This window comes from Pipistrellus hanaki (assembly GCF_964339955.1).
Source record: "Pipistrellus hanaki genome assembly, chromosome: 17".
In the NCBI taxonomy this organism is placed as follows: Eukaryota; Metazoa; Chordata; class Mammalia; order Chiroptera; family Vespertilionidae; genus Pipistrellus; species Pipistrellus hanaki.
The window spans coordinates 15,645,405-15,664,403 of record NC_140519.1 but is presented as its reverse complement, the minus strand read 5'-3'; the positions used below and the strand labels follow the sequence as shown (position 1 = coordinate 15,664,403).

At 39.1% G+C, this 18,999-nt stretch overlaps 1 protein-coding gene across 1 annotated transcript in view; it reads right to left on the bottom strand.

Moving 5' to 3' along the window:
- The window catches only part of EYA1 (EYA transcriptional coactivator and phosphatase 1), a 152,149-nt gene extending 142,757 nt beyond the window's left edge, over positions 1 to 9,392 (bottom strand). Inside the window, exons 1-3 of the mRNA XM_084864941.1 lie at positions 8,720 to 9,392; positions 3,485 to 3,534; positions 1,835 to 1,962 (exon numbers count right to left, since the gene is read on the bottom strand). Coding sequence (XP_084721067.1) covers positions 1,835 to 1,958 — 124 coding nt within the window. The 5' untranslated portion in view covers positions 1,959 to 1,962; positions 3,485 to 3,534; positions 8,720 to 9,392. The remainder of the gene's footprint in view (positions 1 to 1,834; positions 1,963 to 3,484; positions 3,535 to 8,719) is intronic.
- Between the last annotated feature and the right edge of the window lie 9,607 nt (positions 9,393 to 18,999).

The following is an 18,999-nucleotide window of genomic DNA, read 5'->3' as shown; positions in this document are numbered from 1 at the left end:
ATTGGTATATCCTATTAAGCAAAAATAATTTGGCATTGGTATTCTTCTATATATTTAAGTTACTCTAAATGATACTCATTTGGATTTGTCAGTGATGAGAACAACTGTTACGTGTCTGGCCCCCTCTGGCGTTTGTCAGTGGCTGCCTGCTCAAGGTCAGTGTCTACCTGTCAAAGGACACTGGCGTGGGGCACACTAGCCCAGGGACCTCTTTGTGGGCCCCAGTCTGCACTGTGCCCTCAACATCCCTCCACCTGCGTCTGAATCCCAAAGGACAGAGAGAAATGACTGCTCGCTTTTTATTTGCTTTATAAAAATCTACTTAAACCCTAGGACTGTTTTCCTTTAAATATTTTAAAATTCTCTGTTATATGCATGCAACAAATAGTTTATATTTAGTAACAAAAGGTGAAAGCAAATGGGAAGAAAAGAGTTTCAGATGAAAAGGCACCTTATTCAGAGATTAATTTTGGCTAGGTCAGCGAAGTTTCTACTTTTGACAGTGACCATATTTCATGACCACTGGTAACGAAAGCATTTACTTAAATGCAAAATACAGGCTACAAGGGTGGGCAAAAGTAGGTTTAAAATTGTGAGTACATGAAACAAAGTTTGCTATTGTTTATTATTTTCCATACATGCCACTGTAAATCTATGTTTTCCCATCCCTGTATTTACATGTTAAAAACAACAGTCACAGCATAAAAATTAAGATGTCTCACATGAAAAACAGCTGATTTTTATATTTTTCTATCATAAATTTCATAACAGTTTTGAAACTAATAGTTTCAAAAGCCTTCACTAATACACACTGGAATACTGAACCAAACAATTTCATGGCATTTAGTTTTGTTTACTTTTAAGAAATGTGATAAAAGATCACAATGATGATTGGAAAATTATGTTTATGGATGGAATTCTAACATGAATAAGTTATTGAACTTCTAGTGAAACTTATGCTCTAAGTTCATCAAGGTCCAGAGGTTTAGGAGGGAATAAATAAGCAAACATATAATCTGTGAAGAAGTAATTTTTCATTAGGCTTAGGTGAAAACAAATGGATTACAACATGTCATAGATCCTTATGCTAAAGTTTTAAAATATACACGGTATCTAAGTATGAATAACAGCTTACAATACATATAATAATCGTATTTACATGTTTAGACTTATGTATATGCGGATTAAAGTAGGTATTTTTATTTACATAACATGTATATAAATATTCATGTATTCATCATACACAAATAATTGTAATAGTACTATGTTTTAAACATACTATTTAACTTTAAGAAGCAAACAAATTTTGTATATCATCCAAATGAGGTTGTATATTTGTAAACAATATATAACTTAATGTCCAAAGTGCCAAGAAGACTAGGCACACAAATTCTTTTACTGATATTTACAACAATTCAGTCCAATGTTATATGCATGCAACACATAGTTTATATTTAATAACAAAAGGTGAAAGCAAAATAAAGGAACTAATTCTAAATTTTCATTACTCATAAAGCAAAACACTGCAAGTTGATACTGTGCTGTGGAAAATGGTCAGCAGGAGATACAACAAAAAAAGGTTCAAAATGTTATGCATGCCCTCTGTGTATAATAGGCATCTGTATGTATCTATGCAAATTAAAACCAATCTATGTAGTGTTATAATAGCCTCGTGACGTGCAGCTCCTAATGAGTACTGATTCATGAAGTCAAATTACATAAGGAGAAACAGAGGAGTCATTTCATGGATTTGAACTCGTAACCACCTAACAACAGAGCACACAGTCATGAAGAAGCAAGGTGCAAAGGAAACAGTGAGAAGGCAGACACTCACCTTCGGTGCCATTGGGAGTCATGGAATTGCTATTTACATGAGGGTTATCGAGTTTGGGGCCACTGGGGGATTCGCTACTACCACTCAGACGGCTATGCGGGCTGGTTAGATCCTGCATTTCCATAGACCTAGGGACAAGAAGCCTTCCGTGTGACAGATGCACCACATTCATAACGCCGCTGTGTAATGCGCTAACGACTTGACGCCTCTGGAGCACACACACTCTCACAAACGCCCCATTGTCTCTCTTTCCTCAGACCCAAAATAGTTCACCTTACTTTTTACCTCCAGTCACCCTTTCCGAACGAACGTGTGGTGACGAAAGGTGTCAGCCACTTGCCTTACCTATACAGCCCAACGTTCACAGGGAGCTTTTAAAATCTTTTTTTTTTCTTCTCTTATAGAGCTCATCAAGGGAAACAGATCAAAAGAGACAATTACCCTAATTTCATGTGTTTTTTTTTAATGTAGTCATGCTACTTTTACATTAAAAAAGGCATCATTTTTCTAAAAGAAAAAAAAAGTGTCAACAAGTAGGAAAAAAACCCACCCTTCTATGGAATCTGTTTGATCTAATAAATTAGCACTAAGTACTCCCTTATAATTCACCCAGCGATGGTAATTTAATGGGCCCCCAAACCAAATAAAACACTCGGAGCCTGAAGTCTAATGACAGAGGGTGAGATAGCTCTGCTGCGTGTGTTTACTCTGGCAAACTGCTTAATTGTCCCTCTGTTTCCCTTGAAACAAACGCAGCATTAAGACATGATGATGTCGGCTCTCCTGTTTGCTTTGTGGATTACACACAGCGTGCCCAATTGAAAAGGGATAAGGCCCACGGACCGGAGTCCTGTGAGCATTAGCACTTGGAATACCTCAACTGTCACTCAGGGACAGAACAATTCCACTTCAGTGCTCCAAGCGTGCGTGTTCCCCCTATAAAAACAGTCCCACCTCCCCTGCAGGTCCTTAGGCTCAGCAGTTACTTCTTCTGTAAAAGGTACAAAAGCCACTACTCATGTGCTCCATTGGACAACTACCCATGCGCATTTACCATCGCAGGAAAGAAGGCAGGATTTATTTAAGGTGACTAAAAACATCCCTAGATACCATCTTGTTTTTGAAGTTTTTGAGAATCTAAGACCCACTTACTTGGTTGTAAATCTGTGTGTATTTTTAAGCGGGGCAGGCATGTTTAATATCCTATCTATGAAGCTAAGACTAAAAGTTAGTCATTTTAATTTGGAGGTTGCACTTAAACTGATTTAAAATGGCTTAAAATGAACCGTTTTTCTTTTCTTCTACAGTGAGTTTTAATTTCCCCAAGTCATCTGAATCCAAACTAGAAATGGCTTAAAATTTGATTTCTCTTTTCTAAATTTGCTTTATAGTCACAGTTTTTTTCCTCACTCCAGAAACCATAGCCCATCATCATTTTCAAACCCAAGCTCCTATTCCCTTTCTGCATACTCAAAATGTTTTACACACACACACACACACACACACACACACACACACGCTGCTAAGTAATTTCCAGCAGAGGCTGTTGCTATTAATAGCAATAATTAAGAAATACTAGACAAAAATAGATATGGGTCACAGAGAGGTATAATCTCCCAAAATGTCAAATATCAACAATATCCTCCTTACCTGCAACTTGAGGAAACAGCAACATCTGAACTGGGTTGAGGTGTTTGCACCTGTGATCAGGGGTAAAAAGAATTAGAAGCTGTTGTTAGCTCTGCTTCGGTGTCAGCTCTTAATTACACAGAGCACATGGCTGAGAACCACAATGCTCCCTTTTCACCAAAAGAGAAGAAGGAGGATCCTGCAGCAGTGAAAGGCATATTGTCTTTAAGTTGAGGTCTCTCTCCTGTTGTTTCCTCCTGCAGGTCTACCCTCTTCCTCCCCTGGTCAGGGGGGGGACCGCGGCCAAATGACTCGATAGTGATTCATCACTGGCCTATGACAGCTGCAAACGGGATTACCCCTCCCCCAATCAACATGCAAAGCAGCCTTGCCCAGGCAGCTTGGAAAAGGTGCTTGGAGGGAAGGAAAAAAAAAAAATCGCTAGTAGCAAAACGAGTGTGTTTCACAGCGGTGGCCCAGGCCAGGGTCCCCTCCAGCATTCTCCTTGGATCTTTCATCTGCTGCTCTCACCAGCTGAACCCGAGTGCCCGCCCACCCCCTGACTCCCGACAGTTTCTTATCCTTATCTCCCGTTTTCTCCTATAGTGACTGCTTGGCATTTCACATTCACGGAAAACGAGTCCTGCTGGACTCCTTACAAGTGGCAAAGGCAAGTTTTCATACCCTGATAGCTCCCATCCCGGAGCGCTGTGCTCCTGTGCCCACGCGGATTTAAAAGGCAGCCACGTGTGTGTACTCCTCCAGGCCTGGTAAAATAGGGGAAGCTGCTCGCTTGGATCTGATTTTCCATCTTTTAACCCGAGAGGAGAGAGAATGGGTAAGACAGTCATCCGTTTGGGTCCCAGGTAGCCAGCATGTCCCTGTCGGTTGCCTCCAGAAGAAATCTGGGTTGTGGGACTTCACTGGACAACCAGCCATCCAGGCAGGGCAGCCTCTGCTAGTCTCTGCCCAGCGCCAAGGACCAGCAGGTGAGCAGCTCAGCTCAGGCGAAGGTGGGCTGCTGGCTCCCAGGCTCAGGCTGCTGCCTCAGCTGGAGAGAGCATTCTGCCAAACCTTTGATGTGCATTTTCATTCAACCTGAACTGACATGCATTAGGGGTCCAGGACCAAGTTGAGAACCGGTGTGTCTCTCGTGGCCTTAAAGTTATCCGGCCAAATATCTACGACGGAGCCCTATTCTCTGTAAATGATGATTTCCAAAATTAAGAAATACCAGCTTGCTGGCACGCATGAAGCACCACCGTTCAAGTCTACATGCCTTGGGGAATGTGACGTGCGATTTCTAGGTTATGCTTTTCTAGAGTATGTGCAGGATGGGAAATAATTTTTAAGAGATGCCTGGGCATTAAATGGAAATTTAATGTGAATGCTCGTGGGTATGTCTCTCGGTAATAACAGGCTTCTGCAATTTTTGTTGAAATTAATGTTCTACACAAGATGGAATGTTTCCCCTTAGAAACTGCAGCGATATACCTCAAGAAAAAAATCTTTTTCTTTTCTTTTTTTCTTTCCTCACTTTTATACACCTGGAATAAATTATAGGTGAGAACTAACTTAGTTTTAAGAACTCTCTTGGCTTAATTATGTGAAAGAGTATGTAAAACATACTTTCTGTTTAATGTTAAAAGTGTTAAAATACATTGCTATTTTAACATTAGCTAGATTGTATAAGCTTAGAAATATAACTTGGGTTCCATTATATACTTTGAAAGCTTGATTATATTTATATTTGAGGTTTAACCTGTCATATTTAAATTTCGAAGTCAAACTGTTCATTGGAGTTCCAAATAAGAATTCTTCTAACACGTTTTCTCACTAAAAAAAAAAATGTATTTTCAAAACAATATATTTCTGCTGACTTGACTCAGTCTCTACTGTACTTTTTATACACTACAATTTTTGAAAGTCCACATTCACGATCTTCATTTCATTAAGTAGACTTCAGATATATTCTTTTGTGTCTCAAGGATTATTTAAACCATGTGTTGTGTGTTACTGTATTTAAAAATGACTCTTTAATCAAAATAACTTTAAAACAACTAATCCTCACTTAGGCTGGTCAGCTGAATCCACATCGCGGTCCAGGAAAAATAAATCTACTCTCAAGAATGCGAATGCAGACAACAATTAGACACAGATGTGAACAAAATTAGTTACAGTTTACAAAATGCTACACTTCACATGCTTTTAGTTTTTTATGTGTAGTACAAGATTGCAGTGTAGTAAGGAAACATACTCTCGTAATGACATATTTAAAAAGAACACCTATTTCTGATTGGTGTTGATTTTCTCTTATATATATAACAAGATCTCTGGAAGTTTCTGTATTTTCAAGGTCTAAAACCCTGATGTGTTTCAAAAATAATTAGACATATTTCCATTCAAAAGAGAGAAAAAAATATTTCATGGTTTTCAGGAAAAAAAAAAATGCTGTTAGACATCTATCTGTAAGCTTACATTTTCTGCTTCCCATCCATAAACTTAATGTTTCTTGTCTTCTCCTAATCTGGTATTTTTAATTCAAATGCTCCTATGAGTGCAACAATATTTCCCTGAACATTATAAATGGTCATCTTATATTACAATGAAGTCATTTCATTTTAATGCTTTTTAAAACTCTTCCTATAGAATACTCAGAGTAGCACACAGCTACTGAAAACACAAAGAGAAGATAGCAGAACTTCTTAGAATTTATATTCAAGAATCCTAAACTAGTAACTCTGACTTCTGATTAGTTAATGAGGTCTTTTATGTTTGCCTTTTTTCTAATTAAATTTATAATTCTTCACAGATGTAACTTTTGTTGATGTTCAATTTGTCTCTCTCATTTTGTTAAACCTCACATAGTACTTCGCCAATCCATTGAATAGCCACATTAAATCTGTTAATACCATGCTCTTCAACCCCAGAAATTATTTCCAGAAGGCAAACTTGCTTTGAGGGATCATCAAACAAGACTTAAGGTACACATTTTATCACATTTTCCCTACCACAGAGCTCAGGATGCAGAGCAAAATTCATGACTTTTGCACTGTTTATTATACTTTGCTAAATTACAAATCAAAAGCATCTGACAGAAGATCATGTATGAAGCCAAAAAGTTAATAATGTTCTGTGAAAAGTAAACTGTAAATGGAAAGGGATTCTAAATCTCAGCAGCACAGAGCAAATAAAATGTAGGTACTTGTCTAAATTATGGGTTTTCCACAGGCTTTTCTGCTTGCTAGAAGCAATTTTTACAAAACGACTATAATTTTAAACTTAACTTTCTTCAAACCAAAAAGAAATTTTCAAAGTGAAAGTACTGAACTTATCTAAATAAATAGAGTTGGCAGGCAAGCTAGTTTTGCCCAACCACAGATCAACCTGAGTACACCCAAATTTGAAAGACAATGGCAATTTTCTAATCAGAATGCATCTTATAGTGAAAAAAAAAAATATGTGCCTTGGGCACAAATCTGCTTTTTAATCAGAATGTATTCTTGCTAAAACTCTCCTCAATCAATATTTCTGCCTATGGTGTCAATACTCTGGTTAAAACCTAAACCTAAAATTGAAATAAACTTCTGCCAAGAAGTGGAGGGATGCCATTGAAATGTTAACACTTATTTCCTTCTTTATCAAAGACTCCATAAAATGACTGCTTTAATACTAGTTCTGGTTTTTAATGTAATATACTGCATTACTTTTTTGAAGTATCTAATTTAAAGAAAATGACAAAAGAGTCCCCGTGGACAAAAACAAAAAAAAACAAACAAACACACACACACAAGTATTTAAATGATACTAGTTCTGCCTAGAGTTTTAAAGGACTGTTTTCAAAATACCATGTTGATATCTGATTAAATGGAACAAGTGGTTTTATTCCCGCTCTAAGCTTTTTTCCTTTCAAAGTACTCTTATAAAACACTTTTTTTTTTTTTCTTCATCCCGATGGAAATTTTCTTTTGAGAAAATCATTTATCATGTCTAGGAAACCCAGAGAGCAGCTGACTTGCCTTTGGCACTCTCAAACTGAACAGTGGCTCAATTAGGCTTCTCTGTCTGTCACCGCAAAGAATTTTCAGGATTGAAAATCCGTGGCTGCCTGTTCACTCACTGAACACTTTGGGCCTTAGAACTCATGCAGCGAGAAAGTCAAATATTTGATAATGAGAAAAAAAAAAGGCATGACTATTCATGTGTGCCTGTCCTCAAATCCAAAGGGTGGGCGAAAACACTCATATAAGCCTAATATAAAACCTACCCTGAAAGGCACATTCAAAAAACAAAACAAAATAAAAACCCAAACCTATAAAACTACACTATGTGCTTAACTACCGACTTTTTGGGCCCCTTGTCTTTTGAAGGAATGAAACATACAAAACGGTTATCTAACCACAAGGACAGCTCTGAATTTATTGAATTCTTGCAAAAGCTTTGCTTAAATGTGTTCAAAAAACTCCTCCCAAGAAACATACACCGGTGAGTAATTGGCAATTCATATACTGATTCTGAACGACAGATATTTCAAATGGTGATTCAAAAAGTTTAAGTCTGGTTAAATTTCAAAGTCCATTCAAGTCATGTAAAGTGTCAATAAGTGGAAGATAGTATTAATTTGACAAATGTTTATTATCTCACCTTTTGAAGACGAGCCTGTTTAATATAATATTTGGAAAATTTGTTTATTGAAGCAAGAGGATTTCCTCCCTTTAAAAGTGGTATCTATTTTTGTTGTCCTTTCAAAAATGTTAATTTCTTCCTCATTTTCTCAGATCAATCTAAAAGTGTGTAGGAAAAGTTATCTGTGTGTTGCAATGGAGATATATATATATATATATATATAGACTTATATATATTACTTTACTCAACACCACACAATCACAGTTTGAGGTTTGTGCAGCAACTCAGAAAAAAGGAGATACGAAGTACTCTCCCGGCAGGAGGTTCTATGGATTGATCTGGATCACAGCGAAAGCAACTGTGAAACAATTCATTTGTAATGACCAGTTCAGGATTCCCATCGCTGGGATCATGTGGGGGCTGAGAATTCATCATACCCTCTGCTTCCTCGAGTCCTAGGTAAAAGTGTCATCCTCTTCCCCTCATGTTTTCCTTTTTTAAAAAAGAAACCAAAACAATACCCAAAGCGACCCAAAGCGCTCCAGTTACCCCGAGCTCTGCCCTCGGGACGGACAGACGGACAGCTGTTGTCAGTCGCTAGAGCTTTGCAAACGGTCAGCCCGTACTTACAGCGCTCACATCTGCCGCCGTGTCCACCCGTTCGCTGCGCTCCTTCCCGGCTCAGCAAACCTCCATCCTTTGGCTCCGGGGCCGAGACGCGGGCGGGCTCAGGCGCTGGCGGGGCAGCCGGGCGCCTGGGGAAGCGGAGCGGGGCCGCGGGGCGGAGCGGGGCCGCGGGCACAGCCGGGCCGCCGCCGCTGCTGCAGGCTCGGGCTCGGGCTGCCGAGCGACTGAGCGCACACGCGGTCCCCAGCGGGCAGCCCGCCGCAGCGGCCGGCGGCGGCGGCGGCAGCAGCAGGAAGGCTCGGGGTCGGAGGAAGGGGCACCGCCGGGTTTCTCCTTCGCCCCAAACTCGGAGCCATGGGCTCCCGGCGCCGCTCAGAGACCGCCCCGAGCCCCGCGCCCCCGGCGCCCCGCGGCCGCCGATAGCATCTGAGCGCCGCAGACAAAGGCGCGGCGGACTCGCATCCCGGCTGCTTGGCTGCAGCTGGTAGGGCTGCCCCGCGCAGCAGCCTGCGGGCTTTTAGTTGTTGTTTTTGCAAATGCCAACCACAGCGATTCTCTCTTGTCCTAACCTTATTGGTTTCAATGCAACAATTGAAAGGGAGCCCGGCTGGGCTGACTCAACCTTGCTGCTTTAAAAAAAAAAATTATGATAGAAAGGAGCGCGCCCCATGCTATCAGGATAAACAGCTGTGTGGGAAGAACTTCTCCGAGCCACTGTCAACACGCATCTCTGGCGGCAGCAGCTACCAATTAGGAGCTTTGGGGAGTCGTTAGGCGTTATCTTTTATACTTTTCCAAAACTTTTTTTTTTCCTTCTTCAGTCCCTGAAACTCGGGGAAGGGATGCTTTTCAAATGTTGTTTTCTAAGTGTAACAACTGACAGGTCTGGGGGAAATAGAAAGAAAGGAGAATGGCCTTTTCCACATTAAGTACATCAAGGGTGGGGTGGGGTGAGTGGGGGAGAGCAAACGTGTGAGCTATTACCAGTTTAACAATGGAAGCCTGAGCGTGATTCTGCAAAGGTTTCTGGAATGATGAGTTTTACCTGAACCACTTTTGTGGGTACGAACCAGGTTATATTGCCGTGTTAGGATTTTTAAATGATTGGGGGGGTGGGGGGGGGAGAAAGATGTGTTTTACCTACAACTCTTTATAGTCTCTTCTTAAAAAACAAGTTAGAACTCAATCTATGCATGAAAATCTATGCTACCTAGAGGGTTGTGCCATTCAGATTATGGCTAAATTGCAGGTCCAGCTTAAGATACTTAGTTACTTTCATGTTTTAGGCAAATAAGTGGCTTCAGTTGTTAGGTTGGTGACTTCACCGTTACATTGATCTCAAATAGTTAAAGAAGGCATCACTTAGGTGACTATTCTATTTTTATGTGCCAGCCCTATGCCTCAGTTCAAACACCAGTGTTTATTTTTGAATCTACTCACTCATCCAAACCAGTTTTAATGACTCTAAAATAAAATCTTTATACCCACTGGATTGTCCTTAAAACTGTTTTATCACAGTAACTTCTTAAATGATTTTATGATGTTTTCAGATCACAGATTAATAAAGGACATAGACACAGTGTTAGCTTTCCTAGTTTGTAAATGATAGCACCGTTCTGATGCAAACAAAACAAAAAAGCTTCTGATGACCAAAATTCAACACTCCCCTCTTCTTCCCCCAGAAAGGATACCAATCTGAATCCCTCAGAAAAGAAAGCTTACACTGCACACTCACCTAGGATTTCATTTCGTATGGTAGCGGCAAGGAATCATGGGCTAGTCAGCTACCATATTTGGGAAGCCAGGTCAAAAATCAGCTCATTGCTATTGGGTCTGTGCATATATGCAGCAGAAATAGAATGACGTTACAACTACAGCAATTTCTCAGACCAGGAGTATCAGCTATTCAATACACAGAAAATAAAACACAGCACTTCATGGAGGTTTCTAGAGTACAATGTAATGTTACATTGATTCAGTCTATGATATCAGACAAGGACTGCTTTTGCTATCATATTTATTTCTAAGCTCCATAAAAATACGAAATTTGAAGTCCTGGTTAGAAAATGCAACCCCTGTTTGAAAATTTACAGAAAGCTATTATACCCAGGCTTCCCCTAATTTAAAAATTATATACACATAATACACATAAAAGGGTAAAATATTATCATTCTGATCCATGAAAGGTTGTATTGGCAAATCCAAAGATACTCACTGTATGAAGTCAGAACTGCAGGGATATAATGTAAATACCCGACTTTTGTATAGAATTGTCTACATTATAATCAAATTCATTACATTAGTTTTTATATTGAAATTCAATTACTAGATAACACAAGATACTATTAAATAAATGATGCATATAATTATGAAGAAAATTATGAAAAGCATGAACATAATGTGACCCCTACTTGACATGCTATAGGTCATGTGACATAATTATGTAGCAAAGAGCATAGTCATTGGCTAAAAGAAATATCCATGTGCATATATAGCACTTTTAAGTGGTTTCCTTTCCTAAATCAGAATTAGATGGATTAAAAATGATCACATGCTCATCCACAAATTGTCTGGTTTCTGCTTTGGATATCAAATATGCAATAATTACAATACAACTTACATCCAACGTATTCTCTGATAAATAGCCAAAATGTAAGCCATTACTAAAAAGAGCCAACTTGTGGTTTACTGTTAACTTCCTATTTCTAAATTTTCACCAACTAGAATTACATACTTAACGACCAACTTTAAGGACCAAGATGTTCCCTAAATAAAACCATATATATCACAACAGAAATTAGGAAAATTTGCCAAAATTTTTCTATTAGTAAAGACAAATATTGGTAGGAAACATTACTATTTTATATTTCCTACAGAAATTTCAACACATATGACTAGAAATAAAATATTTTCTAATATGATTTTCCTTCCTAGAACAAAATTGTATACATATGTGTATATATACACACATATATACACATATATATACATATATACACACATATATACATATATAAATATATATAAATTTTATCTTGAAAAGAAAAACACTTTAAATAATCAGCATTAATGAAATGTTTGAATACCTTCAAAGGGACAATATCTTTCATATACTGTGTCTCCAAATAGGTTTTATCTTACAGAGCAAGCTGTTGCTAGGTAAATGCCTGATTCTATAGAAGTCTGCAATTTTGATAGAATTGTTAGTGCTTCTCAATTAACAGGGAATTTTAAATAGAGGCATGATTGCAAAAATAAATGCTGCCGAGACCGGTTTGGCTCAATGGATAGAGCGTCGGCTTGGGGACTGAAAGGTCCCGGGTTCAATTCCGGTCAAGGGCATGTACCTTGGTTGCGGGCATATCCCCAGTAGGGGGTGTGCAAGAGGCAGCTGATCGATGACTCTCTCTCATCGATGTTTCTAACTCTCTATCTCTCTCCCTTCTTCTCTGTACAAAATCAATAAAATATATTTTAAAAAATGCCCCTTTTTAAAAAAAAATGCAAGAGCAGATGTAAGGAATTCATTAGAACAATAAAAAAGGCAACTTGGAACTTTTCAAAAACTACTTGAATAAGCAGTTGATTAATCCAATTAAATATAACCAACATGGAGAAAAGAAAGCACAAAACACATGTCCCTTTCCCCCTTCCATTCCAGCTAACAATGAGTCAGTTCTTGAGCAGTGGTGAGGTCCCCAATAAAAGATGTACTCAGAGGTCATTTGCCTCTGATTTGTATTTATCTTTCAATCCTTTTTGAATTAAGCATGCATGTGATTACCTGGCCGTCACTTATCTCTCTGCTCCCACCATCCTTAGGAGGTTATTTCTCAAGAATCATGGGAGAGTAAGTTACAAAATATAATTGGCACTTCAAGACCAGTGCTCTTTCTTCAAAAGCAATGTCCTAGTGGTTTTGTCTTCTTGTAGGTCATGAACATCCATAAAGCTGCAAGTATTCAACATTTTACTAACGTTCAAAGTGGAATGGCGGCGGATAGAGTATTCCAAAATGCTCTGCCTCTAGCCCTCTGCTTCCAGATCGCTGTCTTTTCTCGAGGCTCCTGCCATGCCCTGCTCTTTGGGCTTTTTTCTGGAACCCTGGAAGCCTGTCCAGATGGCCGACATGATGATCCTTGCTGGCATTTGGAGCGGTCACTTCCATGGCCTACTCTTTCCCCACTGGCAGGAGACCTACAGTGAGGGCCCTGCTCCCAGAAGCCTTCTGCTGAAACGCAACCAAGGAAAACATCCTCTATTTATTTTAAGAATGATATGAGATCCACCAAACTGAATGTCGACCAGTATTTTTGCTAAATGTTTTCCATTCAAACTCCGACATGAATAGCTTTTAGCAGTACATTTAAGGAGGCAATTACTAGCTATTCACTGCAGCACAGAAAATTATTTTCATAAATATTACAGTCTTTATGCCAACACAATGTGGAAATATGACCTATTTCCTGCCCCCTTAATAAGCACATTGGTTATTACACGTGGATAATAACCATTTATTTATGTAGGGTGGAATACTTGTTATCATATGTAGTAATGACTGCCTACAGGATGTTTTTTTAAAAATATTATTCTCAATAGGAACTTGGAGCAGAACTTCTTGAAACTAATAATGATAACCAAATTTTTAAGGAAAGATAATGGTTGGGGTGCGTGCAGGGGGTGGGGGGGCATTGATGTGTCTCTTACATCGATGTTTCTCTCTCTCTCTCCTTCTCTCTCTCTCCTTCTCTCTCTCTCTCCCTCCCTCTCTCTCTCTCTCTCCTTCTCTCTCTCTCCTTCTCTCTCTCTCTCTCTCTCTCTCTCTCTCTCTCTCTCTCTCTCTCTCTCACCCCTTCCTCTTTCTAAATAATTTTTTTAAAGGAAAAGAGAATGGGTTGATAGAGGTACTTTAAGAAAAATATGACATCAGGTTTCTATTTTAAAAATCTACTGACTTTTCTAAAATGGCAAGCAGAGTTACTTTTTCTACCTACTGCCAAAAATATGTAAATAATTGGTCTTGGAAGCATATGCTTAATCTCAGGAATATGCTGCTTTCCTTTCTCACACTGGAAGATGGATTTCTGTTGACATGAAGCAACCTAGAAAATCCCAGTTGCCGCCCCCTCAGCCTTTTCTCCCTCTAAGCCATGGGCAAAACCAACCTTGTCAGCACCTCCCAATACGTGTAAGAGGATCTGGAATTTTGCTTTGTGTTTTGCAGGTTCCATGACAGCTGAGTTCACAGTTTTTAAATTCATCAGAAATAGCTCATATCTCATGGAAGAGGAAGGGGATTAGCATGTACTGAGTGTGTACTATGTGCCAGGCACCGTGCTAGGCATTTTATACCCATTATTCATTTATTTTAACAAATAATGTCACCGTTTAACTCTTTTAGTCCTATTATTAAAAATAAGTCTTTCCCCTCCCACCTATTATTTGTTCTGGAATCAACCTCATTTACCTAGCACCATCGAAGTAACCATAAAGTGGTAGATGGAGCATTGGGACATCAGTGTGTCCAGGTTGTATCAGGACGTTGGAGCAAGGTGTGACACTCAATAAAGTTAATGAATCCTGAAAGGTGTGTGATACATTGAGATGACATATAGAAATGGTATATTTAATATAGAACAGACACCAGCACTATATCATAACTGATTACTCACAAACACATTTGCAAGCTTGTTTGCCAATTCAAAAATAAAAAATACATAAAATCATCAACTGGGGAAAATTGTAATAAGTCCTTAAGCTTGAAATTATCAAATCAGGAGATATATTTTTTTCTCTCATTAGTTATTTAAAAAGGTGAACTACCTTCCCAAAGTAAGGATTATAAATAGCCCTAAATTCTTTTTTTTTTTTTTTTTAATAAAAAGGAAACGCTAAGGGTCTGAGTTCACAACAAGCAATTATGTGGACAACTCGTTTCACAGTTCTGTCAATTTCTTTCCTTTTGTGGTCCTTAATTTCAGTTACCCAGGGTGATATGCTTTGATCCTCATAGTTATTACATCATAAACACTTGATTTGCTCTCAGAGGAAACAACTACATACAAAATGCCCTCCAAGTCTCCTTATGCTTTTGGAGGTATAGTTTAAGTATTCCAAATCAAGAAGCTCTCCTATTCTTACAAAGGAAATGCCAAGGAGGAGAAAAATAAAAAAACCCAAACCTAATAACCTATAGAATTTTTTTTCTTCCCTCAAGCAGCATTAACTTTGCCCCCACTCCAGTCTCCCAATCGGGGGTAAAAAAGTAACCTCTAAAGCTGTTTTAGACAGAAGGTCAGCATTCAAAGGCTCGGTAACTTAATCCACAGTGCGCTGCAATCACACTGCTATTGGAAACACAACCAGAAGCACCATTATTCTAGATGTTTTTATTAAGCGATGTCAATAGGTATACAACCTGGAGGTTTCTCTCTACTGTAAAGATTCATACTTGCAGGAGATCAAGTTGCTTTGGGTCCTTGTATTTGACTTTAGAAAGCTGTAGAGAAAAGGTGAAAATAGACTCTGCATTTCATAGGAGGGAAAACAATTGCGTCAGTTTGTTCAAACACTGACAGAGAGGACCTTTTTATGGTCGAAATGTGAATAAGAGATGAAAGCTTTCAGTCTTCAGATTCTCAATAAGAATTTCTTATTCTGGATGGTTTACTATTTGGAGTATTATATTGATTTTTTACATTTGTGGTTCATGTTCTTTCAAAAAAAAAAAAAAGAATAGAAAAAAAAAAGAAAGGAAGTCTGGTGGAAGCATTCCCTGCTGCTTTTAGGGATTCTATTTTAACATCATCAATAATATGATTGCCCTGAACTGCAGAGAGGAATAACATCAAGGATCTGGGTTATCTGAATTAGAAGATCTTAAATTTGTATGATTTTTAAAAACAACACTCTGGTTGATAGGGAGTTATAGGCTGGGGTGTGTGTGTGTGTGTGTGTGTGTGTGTGTGTGTGTGTCTTAATCAATACAAGGAAAAACAAATAGTTTACCAAGAGGTCAGAGAGCCCGTAGGAGGGACCTCTGTGGCACGGTCATCATTGACAGGCCCTGCTGACAGATGCACAGAGCCCCCATTAGCTCTGGCCTCCTGGGAGAGCCATTCCCCTCCTTCCTGCCCTTGCCTGCCAGGGATCCTCCTCCCAGCAGAGTGGGTGGAGAGGGTAAGGAGGAGGTGAAGGAGGGACAGGATAGAAACAAAGTGGAAGAAAAGAAAGAAGTTAGTCAAGACAATACCCAGAAAACCAGCTCAGGGCCCCAGGTCTTTTGGAAAGAATGTGTATCTCTGACTTAGACATTCTAAAGGAAAAAGATAATGTTTTTAGATTTGTGTTAAATTTATAGTGCCATTACAAGTAAAGTATACCCATCTCTTCTGAGAGGCACTGCATTTGATACATTTAAAAATGGAAAAGAATGACCTACTCACCATAATTAAATCATGATTAATTATTGAAAACTATAACTCACATCTCTAAGTTCTGCATTTACAATTTCCTAAAATCAAACCTATTACCAACCAATAAATAACCTATATTTAAATGACCTATATTTGGGGGAAAAAAAAAAAAGATGGGGGAAAGGATTGAGCAAAAAAGAAACAAAAGAGAAAAAAACTCATGGACATGGACTACAGTAGGTGATGGCTGGGGGTGGGGTAAGTGGGGTAGGGGGTGGGAAGCGAGAAATGAAGGAGAGTATCCTATCTAATAAAAGAGTAATATGCAAGTTGACTGTCACTCCAACACACAAGATGGCTGCCCCATGTGGTCAAAAATGGCCACCCCCATGTGGATACAAGATGGCCACCACAAGATAGCTGACAAGGGAGGGCAGTTGTGGGCAATCAGGCCAGCAAGGGGAGAGCAGTTGGAAGGGACCAGGCCTGCAAGGAAGGGCAATTGCAGGGGTCAGGCTGGCAGGAGAGAGCAGTTAGTGGTGACCAAGCTGGCAGGGGAGGATAGTTGGGGGAGAACCAGGCCTGCAGGGGAGGGCAGTTGAGGGGGACCAGGCCTGCAGGGGAGGGCAGTTAGGAGTGACCACTGTCATTTTCAAATTGTGCAGCTTTAAGGCTATTTAAAAATTCAACTAACCAAGCTAATTAGTTGGTCTGTCAGCGAGTCACTCACACCCAGCACATCCCAGGATGTGGGCAGCAAGAGATGCAGGAGTAAGCAGGACAGACAGAATCTCCACTTTCCATGTGTGCATTCAAGAATGTCAACAAATTTTTAAATGACCTACTGAACAGAGGCATTTATTATTGCCTTTTTATGTATCCCACTAGAGCAGCTGTACATGATTTTTTTTTAAAGCATAAATTCCAAAGAACAAACAAGGTATGTAATAAGAAAGCAGTAACACATTTTGGAAGTGAAAAAAACAACACACACACACACACACACACACACACACACACACACACAACGAAACAAGCAAATCATTAGTAACAGATTTAGCAGATCTGAAAAAGCCAAAAGGTGATCAAACAGAAACCAGAAAGACCCCCCACCTCTCAGGAATGAGTGGTACTGGATGATTCTGGAAATGGGAGTAAAAGGAAGACTTTAAAAAATGGAGGGTTGGGTACAAGTTGGTGTAAGAATCATTTAGTTCCTTTCACTACTCCACAAGGTCATTCAAACATGTAGGCAGAAGGAGAAGCCCTTGAATATGTTGAGGAAAGGTTATCACACTCAAACAGGCAGATTCTGTTTGCTGAGTGCTGAATACTGACCTCTAGGACAACTGCCTCTGCTCCTTCCACCGCACACTTTCCCCATTAGGATTCCGGGAACTCTAGCTGCTAGATCCAGGTTATCCAGGCCGGAGCCTCAAAGAACCTTCCCTAAGAATTGTGACCAGCCCAAGAGGAAAGACCTGATTGTCTCTCAAGGAAAGGACCCAGCCTAATCGTCCCACAGAAAAACCAGGGTCTAGAAGTTCTTATACGTCAATCAATTTTAAGATGCACGCTCTTACATATGAGCCAACAGTCAAGAATGTAGAAACCCTATGAACAAAGAAAAACATCTTGCCGGAAACAGATTAGGCAAAAGCAAGAAAAGCAAAAACAAACTCTCATTAATATCCCCAGAGAAATCAATACTGCAGCCATGACACAAGATTGAAAAATAACAATATGAATTTTTTTTTAAAGGAATGTTCAACAACAAAAAGAGCCTTTAGAAATAAAAAGTAGAATAGCCCAGCCAGGTTTGGCTCAATGGTTGAGCATCGGCCCTGGAAGCAAGAAGTCACAGGTTCAATTCCTGGTCAAGGCACATGCTTGGGTTGCTGGCTTGATTCCCAGTGGGGGTTATGCAGAAGGCAGCCAATCAATTTCTCTCATCATTGATGTTTCTCTCTCTCCCTTTTCCTTCCTTTCTGAAGTAGGATAACAGAAATATTAAATTTAGAAAGGTTTGGAAAATAAAATAAGGACGTTTCCCAGAGAATAGACTAGCAAAAGAGATGGAAAATAGGGAAAAAGAGAAACTATGATAAGAAAATAAAAAGCTGTAAGAAAATATGGTGGTCCAACATCAAATAAGTGGAATTTCAGAAAGAGAACAGAGAAAATCAAGGGTAAAACTTAAGTAAATAATTCTAAAATGTTTTCTAGGATATGAATTTTTAAATAGAAAGAGCTCAACAAAGTGGATTTTATAAAAGACCCACACCAACAAACATGATTGAGAAATTTCTAAAGACTTAGGAAAAGGGTAGCTCCTACAAGTTTCTTCTAGAATCTAGAGAGAAAAACAAAAAAACAAAACAAAACAAAACAAAAAACAGATCAGACACAAAGCACGGCTCATGCCCTCAGACTTGTTAATTAGAACATGTGTTTTTAGAAGGTAACAGAGCAATTGCTTTAAATTCCTTAAGGAAAACAAATTCTCAACCTAGAATTTTGTACCCTGACAAGCTTAATAACAAGTAGAAAAATTAAGGGTATGTGCAGACACGTCAGGTCTCAAAAATGTGTTTCCCAAGTATCCTTTTTCAGAAAGCTAACAGAGGATGTGTCCCATCCAAATTTTGGAGCAAACCTCCTTTATGAAATAAGTAGCTCAAACAGGAAGACTCTAATCCCTGGTGTTGGTGGGTAAGCGAATGTCTAGTGTGAGGGCTCTGCACCAAGCATGGCATTTCAGATTGGAGAAGGTCAGAAGGCACCAAGACCGTTTTCAAGAGGAAAAAATGGATAGAATTAAAAATAGTGGGAACTTGTAGAAAGTACATTTAACCAATCAGGGGAGAA